This window comes from Neltuma alba, unplaced genomic scaffold (genome assembly GCF_004799145.2).
Source record: "Neltuma alba isolate B1F8T4 unplaced genomic scaffold, ASM479914v2 tig00013769_pilon, whole genome shotgun sequence".
NCBI classification, from domain to species: Eukaryota; Viridiplantae; Streptophyta; class Magnoliopsida; order Fabales; family Fabaceae; genus Neltuma; species Neltuma alba.
Window position 1 is genome coordinate 1 of NW_021637898.1, and position 11,167 is coordinate 11,167.

Below are 11,167 nucleotides of genomic sequence, written 5' to 3' on the forward strand. Positions count from 1 at the left end.
TTTCCTAAATATTCTTGCTGATCAAGTGTATTAGCTAGAACTACTATTATTAGAAAAACTACTTTAGAAAAAATGAATAAATGTAAGAGAAAAAATGGATTGAAATGTTATATTTGGGACAAAATAAAAAATCAAACAAGGTTTATATTAAGGATTAGAGGTAGTATAATAAAACATTTATAACTAATTTTAAAAAATACCCTGCTCTTTCATTCTGACTTAAACCTTTAATTGATTAACAATAATTTTATGAAAATTGTAAAAAATTTTAACATATACCTAATCTAATTATTTTTTAATCTTAAAAAAGTGGTTTAAGGGTTTTATAAAAAAAAAAATAAAGAATAAAGAATTAACGTGAGAGAGTGATAATGACCCACAGGGAGAGACGTACCACGGATATCTAAAATCCGTTATACAAAAATTTCTGATGAGTTGTATGTATAACCAGAACGAAATAACAGCGAAAGAAGTACAGAACCCAAATATGACTGAAAGTCCAAGTCATCCAGAGATTGCATACTAATCCAAGTCAAATGCTGTAATCTGTAAGGAATATATATAATGAAGGGTCTAAATTAGAATGAAAGCATCAGAACAATATTTTTATGAATAAAAAGATGTTATGAAAGCAATGTTTGGCTAAACGCCATAGGAAATACCAGGATTTAAAACAAGGAAGTAAATATTTTGCTTAATGGAAAAGAGATCGCGGGGAGTTTTTACTATCATAAGTTGATTCCAAGTCTTTATTTTTTTCTCGGTAAATAAGAAAGGCAAAGCCTGGAACAAGAAATTAACTCGCTGGAGATTGTAATCTCATAACTTCTTTGTGTGTAGAGGTGCTAGAAGTCATGTCTAGCAGAGAAGTAGAAGTGAGACCATCACCGATCATGCAATTGCATTCTCTAGGAACACAATAACTGCAAGTTTCCTTCGAGTTTTGCCATAAAAAAAAAAAAAATTCACTTCACTGTAACTCTGTTGATCGATCTTTCGGTGGTTGAGACGGATTTTTATTTCAAGTACGCTTTAATTATCCTCTTCAATTCAGGCAGCCTTGCACTTCCTTTATTATATGGGCTTATTGTAAAACTCTGCTAATCCACGTGTGAACGGGCTGGCTTTGATTCTTGACATAGAACGCACATATACCTAACACTGCGAGTAGTAAAATATTATGGCATTGTCATTCTTTGATAACTTATGATTTAAGATGTGACGAGGTCGCACTGTGACCAAGACATGTTGATGTTTGAAGTCAAATGTCGACGCTCCCTATACTTTCTCTCTGGTCCAAAAGCTCCTAGCTCTAGAATCTGCACATTTATATGCACATTATCACTGGGATGATTCACTAATACTTCTGCAGAGAACAAGCTTGCAGAGAAGTTTCAATCAACCATGAAAGTGCTCAAAACATCCATTCTCATCATCTTCCTCTTAGTTTTCGTGAATGGGGTTGTATCATCTCCCCCTGATGACCCCGTCAAGTGCACTGCCAACAACACAAACTGCGTCATCACTAACTCTTATGGCGCCTTCAACGACCGGAGCACTTGCAGAGCATCCCAAGTAATGTACCCAAACACGGAGCAGGAGCTTATTTCCATGGTGGCTTCAGCATCAAAATCCAACACAAAAGTGAAAGCAGCGACGAGATATTCCCACAGCATGCCCAAGCTTGCTTGCCCCGGAGGCCATGAGGGTATCATAATAAGCACCAACAAGCTCAACCATGTAGTGAATGTTGATGTAGTTAACAGAAGGATGACGGTAGAGAGTGGGGTGCTTCTGAGAGACCTGATCAATGAGGCGGCCAAGAATGGGTTGGCGTTGCCGTATACGCCGTACTGGTGGGGACTGACGGTGGCGGGACTGTTGGCGACGGGGGCTCACGGCAGCTCGCTGTGGGGAAAGGGAAGTGCGGTTCATGAGTATGTGGTGTCCATGAGGATTGTGACGCCGGCGACGGCGGAAGAAGGGTATGCGAAGGCGAGGAGCCTGAATGAGTCAGATGAAGAACTTGATGCAGCCAAGGTGTCGCTTGGGGTTCTTGGGGTTGTTTCTCAGGTATCTCTTTATTCGTCTTCATGTCATCGCAATAATATTATGAAACAGTAAAATCATACCAATTAAGTTAAACTAAAATTTGATTAGGCTAGATTACTGCGCCGGGGTTAATGCATTTGGCGCTTTTAATCTGCAGGTAACGTTACAGTTAGAACCCTTGTTTAAGCGATCGCTTGCGTACGTGATGAAGAATGATTCAGATTTGGGAGAGGAAGTGATTAGATTTGGGAAAGAGCACGAGTTTGGTGATGTGACATGGTTACCCACACAAAAGAAGGCACTGTACAGAGTTGATGATCGAGTGCCCATTAATCAGCCTGGACATGGTCTCTATGATACCCTTGGATTTCGTCACACTCCGACTATTCAATTAGCTTCTGCCAGAGCCACAGGTTCACTACATATCTTTCTTTTTTATTCTCTTAACTACATATATACTTGAGTTCAAGTGAGGGAAGAAGCTGGTTTTTCATTCACAATTACAAGCGACGTCAGGCACAGAGCACAACTGCCCACAAATTAGAAGCAGTTGATATGAAACACGCAAATGTTTTAGTCTTTCCAGAAACTAAACTAAGTTGAAGTTGGAATTTCTGTAACAGAGGAGCTTCAAGAAGCAACGAGGGACGCTAATGGAAAATGCCGTGATGCACAGTCGGCCACTAGGACAGCGCAGACATCTGCTTTTGGCTTGACTAACAACGGTTCTCGTTCTTCTTTCTCATTTTTCCACTTGCGCATTTTAACGAACACACTATGAACACTTTTTTCTTCGTCCATAGATGATTTTCAACCAGCAATAATATCGCAACTTATTAGTTTCTTTATTCATAAATAGGTACAATCTTTACTGGATACCCGGTGATTGGACAAAACAATCGCATACAATCATCTGGGTCATGCCTAGATGGCAAAGAAGACGCATTGCTCACCATTTGCTCCTGGGATTCTAGACTCCAGCTTTTGTTCTTCTACGAAACAGCCTTCAGCATCTCCTTATCTAATCTTTCAAGCTTCATCAGAGATGTGGAGAAGCTTGTTGAATTAGAGCCGCAAGCACTGTGTGGAATAGAGCTAAATGGCGGCATCCTCCTGCGCTATATCAAATCTTCAAGTGCTTACTTGGGAAAAACAGAGGATTCTGTGGATTTTGATTTTGTATATTACAGAAGCAAGGACCCACTGACTCCTAGGCTTTTTGAGGACATTTTTGAGGAGATTGAGCAGATTGGATTGCTCAAATATGGAGGGTTACCTCACTGGGGAAAAATAGGAATTTCGCATTCAAGGAAGTGATCAACAAGTATCCAAATGCAAATAAATTTTTAAGTGTGAAAATAAAGTATGATCCCCAGGGCATTTTCTCTAATGAGTGGACCGATCACGTTCTAGGATTAAGTAAAGATGTAATATTAAGGGATGGGTGTGCTCTTGAAGGTTTATGCATATGCTCCGAAGATCGTCATTGTGCTCCAGCCAAGAAATATTATTGTAGGCCAGGGAGGGTTTACAAGAAAGCTAGAGTTTGTACTTTTGAAGGTTGAGACTTGTCTGAAGACAAGGTTTGTAGTGGAGAAATAGTTCAAATCGAAGTGTTTTTATATAATGTGATTTTTTATATTTTTGATGTGTCTTTTTTTTGTTGTGGTGGAGTGTTATTTCTCATAATTGATGTTAGTTTAATAAAATAACGATATATATAGATTTTTTTTAATACAAAGGAAATGAAATGCAAAACTAACAAAACCAGAACAAGTTGAGCAAACTATCCTATGCCATCCGAGTCCAAGATGGTTGAACGCTATCAGGGCCCAGGATGATAAACCCCGGTTTGTCGTTTAGAGCCTGCTTGGCCAGCATGTCTGCCATCCAGTTGTCGTCTCTGTCAAAGAGTTGACATTCCACTCTCCAGTTCCGCTTGAGCATATTCTTGACTTCTTCAATCAAAGCCCAGTCTTCATTCAGCTCTGGCGTAGGGTCCTTAAGTAACCGAATGGCATCGGAGGAGTCCAATCTAAGGACCACGTTTCTAAAGCCACTATTCCACGCTCTCTTTAGGCCAAAAAGACATCCCCAGAGTTCAGCAGTTAGGACATCACCGGAGATTAGTCGGGTCTTGAAGCCCTCTTTAATGCCCTGGTTGTGGTCGATGATAACCCCACCGCAAGCTGCTGTCGAGGAAGTATAGGAGAAGGCACCATCGACCTGGACGTATGTCCTCCCCACTTCATCCGAACTGGGATTTGAACATCGCACGGTCTCTTTTCCACTGAGATTGACACCTTTGAGCTTCCTAGTTGAGCTTCCTAGCTGCGATATACATGCATCTCAAAATTGCTGTAGCATGGTCATAAATTTTGTCTGTATCCCCATTGCCATTTTCATGAGCGAGGTTGTTACGGTTCCTTCAAATCAACCAGCAGATAACAATGAAAAGGCTCTTCCATTACCCCTTCTCTCCTCTGTAGCTGGCTCGCAGATTATGCCGAACCCAGTCGTGCGTGGGTCCTGAGAAGAATATATATATATATATATATATAGATGATTGTCTGTAATCTGCAATGGGATATGGTACCCGTAGCTCGGTGCTCTTTCCTTTAGTTCCAATGAATTGCATTAACGGACGTTTCTACTTCGGAAACCGTAATCGGTAATGCGGTATGGGCTCTTCCTTGGATACAACCCCATATGCATCGGCCCAGTATGTTGCAACCATGCAAGCCCAATCGGTTTGAATGGATACGGATGACGGGATTAGGGTAAAGCTATCTTATCAACTCATTCTTATCCTTTATACTCATTGCGTATCTGGTTATATCTCATATATATTCTTCCTCTTCTTAATATAAGACCTAATTAAAAATTTTATAGTGGTCAAAACTCAGGGACTAAGCTATAAATAATCTTTTTTTTTTTTTTACTTTGAAGTTACAAATAAATTAAAACTATACCGAACCAGAAGAATTAATTTTTTCTTCATTATGTGTTTGACCCATTCAATTGTGAATTTATGCCCACCTCCTCCTATTTAAGCTCATGTTTGCATCCAAATACAATTAGGCCTTTCACATAAAAATAAATAAATAAATAAATTAGCCCTCGGTCCAGAAACAAGCCCAATAATGAACCGACGATGGCACATTACCACAAATAGATAACTTTTAAAAGTATTTCACGTTGACAAACTAGTTGGATAAGGAGAGGGGATTAGTCCTTCACGTAGTGACGAATTAATATTTAAATTCTCATTAGAAGAGGTACTCATATTTAGTATCTAATAATGCCTCGAACAAAATTGCTCCTGATAAAAGAATAATTATGCTTTGGAAAAAAAGTATTTTAAATTGGATGAAACAAAAAAGTCAAACATCGCAAAGTTAAAAAAATGTACAATAAATAGTGATCTGGTCATAAACGAAAGCATCATAACATTATCTTCTAAATAAAAAAAACAATGGGTGAAAACAATGTTTGGCTAAACGGGTGGAAAATACGTGGATATTAAACAATGAAACAAATGTTTGCGTTAGCAAAGAAATGTGATCAACAAAATTTAAATGGTGAGAAATGTTTGCGTTAGCAAAGAAATGTGATCAACAAAATTTAAATGGTGAGTCTATAATTAAATACAGATATAACATGCTTAAAATTTTAATTTTTTAATATATAATTATTTTCGTATTTAAAAATTTAAGCATACTTTGTTAACATTTAACTGCAGAAATAACTATTTAAATTTTGTTCAATCAATATTTTCAATGAAGTTAGATAAATGATACTAAGAAACTGAAAAAATTCACTTTATAAGCTTAAAGAATTAAATTAAGATTTGATGTGAATTTTAAAAAAACGTATACTTTGACTGAACTCATAAAACTTTGCTAATCCACACGTTAACGAGCTGGCTTTTTCTGGTTAAAAAAAGGGCTGGCTTTGATTGTTCAAATGTACGATAAAATATAAACATATACCTATCAATATGAGTGGCAAAATATTATGGCATCGTCATTCTTTGACAATTTATAGCTGACATTTGAAAGTCAAATTTCAAGGCGCTCCAAAATTTCTCCCAGGCCCAAAAGCCCCCCGCCCTAAAATTTATATATAGACACACATTATCACTAGGTAATACACAGTGAAGTGAAGTTTCAGTCAACCATGAAAATGCTCAAAACATCCATTCTCACCATCTTCTTTGTTTTCGTGAATGGGGTTCTTTCTTCTCCCCCAAGTGACCCCGTCAATGCACTTCCAACAACACAAACTGCATCATCGATAACGCTTATGGCGCCTTCAACGACCGGATCCCTTGCCGAGCATCCAAAGTACTCTACCCTACCACCGAGAAAGAGCTTATTTCCGTGGTGGCTTCGGCTTCAAAATCCAACACAAAAATGAAAGCAGCCACCAGGCATTCCCACAGCATCCCCAAGCTTGCGTGCCCTGGAGGCCAAGACGGGATCATAATAAGCACCAATAAGCTCAACCGTGTCGTGAACGTTGATGTGGAAAACAGAAGAATGACGGTAGAGAGTGGAGTCCTTGTGAGGGACCTGATCAATGAGGCGGCGAGGAATGGGTTGGCATTGTTACAGACGCCGTATTGGTGGGGTCTGACGGTGGCGGGACTGTTGGCCACGGGGGCTCACGGCAGCTCTTTGTGGGGAAAGGGCGGTGCGGTTCATGAGTATGTGGTGTCGATGAGGATTGTGACGCCGGCCACGGCGGAAGAAGGGTATGCGAAGGTGAGGAGCCTGACTGAGTCCGATGAAGAACTAAATGCAGCCAAGGTTTCACTGGGGGTTCTCGGAGTTGTTTCTCAGGTGTGTCTCCCATCCCATTAATTTACAAATGTGATTTTCTGTTTGGTCAAATTCCTTACTTATTTAATTCATAATTATGAACAATCTCTCTTACATTAGTTACTTGAGTTGTGCTCCATCCATTGTGCTTAACTACTTGAGTTATCAAGTGATATAAATTTAATTTTTTTACCTTAAATTAACTGGCACAATATTTGTTCATGTTTATATGAAGATTTCTTTCTGTCCAACGGTTGCATAAGTTTTTTATTCCAATTTTACTAAATTTAATTAAGAAAAATATAGTTATATATAAGAGGTGGTGGTTTTAATTTGCAGGTCACCTTCGAATTAGAGCCCATGTTTAAGCGAGCAATTACGTACGTGACGAAGAGTGATGCAGACTTGGGAGATGAATTGATTAGATTTGGGAAAGAGCACGAGTTTGGTGATTTGTCGTGGTATCCTTCACAAAAAGGCTGCGTTCAGAATTGATGATCGAGTGCCTATTAATCGCTCTGGAGATGGTCTCTCTGATTTACTCGCACTTCGATCTGCTCCCTCTGCTCAATTAACTACTATCAGAGGCACAGGTTATTTATAAATAATTTTCGTTCTTTTTAATTAATAACACATAAAAAATTTTTTAAGTCTTTCCAGAAAACTAAACTAAGGAGAAGTTGGAATTTTCTGTAACAGAGGAACTTCAAGAAGCAACAAGGGACGCTAAAGGAAAATGCCTTGATGCACAGTTGGATATCAGGACGGCTGAGGCATCTGCTTATGGCTTCACTAACAACGGTACGTACTCGCTCCTTTTTTATAATTTTCCACTTACGCATTTTGACAAACACGCTGTGAGCATTTTTTTTCCTTCGTCCATACTTGATTTAACCATCATTAATATCAGAACTTATTAGTTTCTTTATGCATAAATAGGCGCAAACTTTACTGGATACCCAGTGATTGGACAAAACAATCGCTTGCAATCATCTGGGTCATGCCTAGATAGTAAAGAAGACGCGTTGCTGACCGTATGCCCCTGGGATTCTAGATTCCAACTTGCGTTCTTTTACGAAACGGCCTTCACCATCTCCTTGTCTAATGTTTCAAGTTTCATCAAAGATGTGAAGAAGCTAGTTGAATTAGAGCCACGAGCACTGTGTGGATTAGATCTCTATGATGGCTTTCACCTGCGCTATATCAAAGCTTCAAGTGCTTACTTGGGAAGAACAAAAGATTCTGTGGATTTTGATTTTTTATATTACAGAAGCAAGGACCCCTGGCTCCTAGACTGTTTGAGGACATTCTTGAGGAGATTGAGCAGATAGGGTTGTTTAAATATGGAGGGTTGCCCCACTGGGGAAAGAACAGGAATTTAGCATTCAATGGAGTGATCAAGAAGTATCCAAATGCAAGTAAATTTGTAACTGTGAAAAGAAAGTATGATCCACAAGGACTTTTCTCGAACGAGTGGACAGATCAGATTTTAGGGTTAAGAAAAGATGCGACGATAATGAGGGATGGATGTGCTCTCGAAGGCTTATGCATATGTTCAGAGGATCGTCATTGTGCTCCAACCAAAAAATATTATTGCAGGCCTGGGAAGGTTTATAAGGAAGCCAGGGTTTGTGCTTTCGAAGGCTGAGATTTATCTGAAAAAGACCTTGTAGCGGAAGAATAATTCAGATCGAAGGGCTTTTCATAGTGTGATATTTTATATTTGGTGTTTACGTTTTTTATTATCTTTTGTCATGGAATAATATTATATTGTCATTAATAATAATTGTTGTAAATTTAATAAAAAGAACTATATATATAATTGTCTGTAACCTGTAATGTGACATGGTACTTACAGTTTGATGCGATTTTTCTTAAATTTAGTACTCCTAAAAATTGCAGTCGCACAAAAGTATATACTTCTTTTAGTATCTAAATAAATTCTACAAATTTTCCAAGCACTTGAAGAATGAGAACTTGTGCAATCAGTTTATTATGAACATTGATATTATTGTGTCCCTTTTTTGGTTTCTTCTCATACATATGATGGGCTTTGTAATTAATTACAAGAGTTATAACATGGGGTGTCATATTAACGAGGTCATATGTTCCCGTTACTAAACAAATGAATATTATTTTTTTAAAATAAAAGTCATCTCAAAAAGCCATTCCTTTGTTTTTCCGAAATATAGACTATCAGCTATTAAATATGAATATATCTCTCAACGAGAATTTGAATTTTGGTTTTCTATGGATTAACCAAGACTAGACTAAGGGCTATGGTTTCTTTGAATACAAGCCCACGTTTTGCAAACAGGTAGCGGGCCAATATGGATGTTCTGGCTAGGCCCAATATGTTCCTAACAAAAAGGAATTCTTAGCCCAAAAAAATGCAAACATTTTTTTTATTTTTCATTTTCGCTTATAAACCTAAAAAGTGTGCTTTAAAAGTTTGAATTGATATGGATGACGATAAAAAGCCATACAAATATACATACAAAGGGAATTAATGCATGCAAAGGTGGTGTGGTAGCACATTGAATTGGGAGAATCGATTAACTCACAATCCTTATCCTTTATACTCATTGCGTATGAATGTATTTTGTATATTTAGAGAACATATATATATTTACATGAGAAAATAAGTCATAAGCTTAATGTCTCAAAACACGTGGATTGAAAAGTCTGACGACATCGCTAAAGCTCGTACTTTGTGAAGTTAAAGTCCCAATTAAATAGCGTATCACACATGCAAGGTCTTAGTGTGGACATTGAATTCAAGCTATTTGATGAAATTTAATTGTTCAGAAATTCAAAAACCATTGTATGAGTTTGCGTACCTAACGGGGCCTTGACTCTTACACGTAATTCGTTTTTCGTTTGGCTACGTGCAGGGACTTTGCAGGCAATGGCTCTCAGCGTTTGTGTTGACCCATGATGTGAATGCAATGGCGTGTCGTACACTCGTACTAACCAATGATTAAAGAACCGGACCGGACCGGACGGTCGGACCGGTTGAACCGTCACCCGGACTCGTTAACGGCTCGGTTTGGACCAAAAAACCGTTCACATAGTTGAGCCGGATTGGACCGGAGTTGAGCCGTTATTAAGCCGGAAACCGGAGTTGGACCGGGAACCGGAACGGTTTTCAGAAAACCGGACGGTTTTTTAGCCTGACTGAAAAATACTAAAAAATTTTAAAAAAATAGAAGAAAAATAAAAAAATTGATCCCCTTAAATATCCTAATATATTTTTAGACTAGTTATAACCATATAGTATTATTTCATTGAAATTTCATATATTGTGGTGTTAAAATCATGAGTCGCTAGTCTTTTTGTTTCGATATTTGATCTATCTTTTAAAAAATATTTTGATTTGAATGAATTGATAATTTGTAATATCATTAAATATTTTAAACATACATAAAATTAAATATATAAGGTTTTAGTCCATTTTCAATGATTTTATTATAATTTTAGATTATTTAATGCATTTCTAAATTATTTAATAATTTGATATTTTTCATATATACTAATTATATGTATATATATTTTTTAAATTAATTATTGCGTCACCGGTCTGACCGAACGGTCCGACCGATCCGACCGATTGAACCATGACCCGTTGATCTTTCCGGTTCGACTTCCGGTCCGGCTTTTAAAACATTGGTACTAACACACACACACGCACGCACATAAAGAGAGAGAGAGAGATAAGTCCGGCGCTAGATCCCAAGCAAAACTACGACCTAGCCTACCTGTGAGCCTAATCCAGTTTATATAAATTAATTTATAACTTATTTATTATAATGCACTGAGTCTTAAAAAAAAAAAATTACTGCAATGCATTTTTTTTTTTGCCCAAAAGAGATCCATTTAAAAGTTACTCTCTCTAGTTCTTAATATAAAAGTTACCTAGTTAATTTGGATAGATTATCAAAAATTAGATAGATTATTAATTATAATAAATACATGAAAGATAAAATAAATTAAGATGTTATATTTAAAATTAAATTTAACCCAGACGGCTCTTAGAAATGGGAGGGAGGGATGATAATATATTATATTAATAATATGATCAGTGATTTTGAAAACTGAGATGGTTAGTGGAACGTGTCAAAATGATGATATGATTTGATGAGGACATCTAGTCATGTGACTCAAGACAGAAATAAAATAATTGAGTAAATCTAGTTATGTAACTTGTATGGATGATCCGCGACGGTTGCTTTCATCGCTTATTTATCTACATAGCTGACTTTTCAAAATACTACCACTTACAGAGCTGACTT

At 37.4% G+C, this 11,167-nt stretch overlaps 1 protein-coding gene and 2 pseudogenes across 1 annotated transcript; 2 read left to right on the forward strand and 1 right to left on the reverse strand.

Moving 5' to 3' along the window:
- Positions 1-1,402: 1,402 nt before the first annotated feature.
- LOC114739113 (probable L-gulonolactone oxidase 6) lies at positions 1,403-3,684 on the forward strand (annotated as a pseudogene).
- Positions 3,685-3,843: 159 nt separating this feature from the next.
- On the reverse strand, positions 3,844-4,690 carry LOC114739108 (uncharacterized). Its single transcript, XM_028927158.1, has 2 exons — positions 4,649-4,690; positions 3,844-4,383 (listed from the first exon to the last, which is right to left on the reverse strand). The coding sequence occupies exons 1-2, from the start codon at positions 4,688-4,690 to the stop codon at positions 3,844-3,846; spliced, it is 582 nt and encodes a 193-aa protein (XP_028782991.1).
- Positions 4,691-6,389: 1,699 nt separating this feature from the next.
- LOC114739112 (probable L-gulonolactone oxidase 6) lies at positions 6,390-8,598 on the forward strand (annotated as a pseudogene).
- The last annotated feature ends 2,569 nt before the right edge of the window (positions 8,599-11,167 follow it).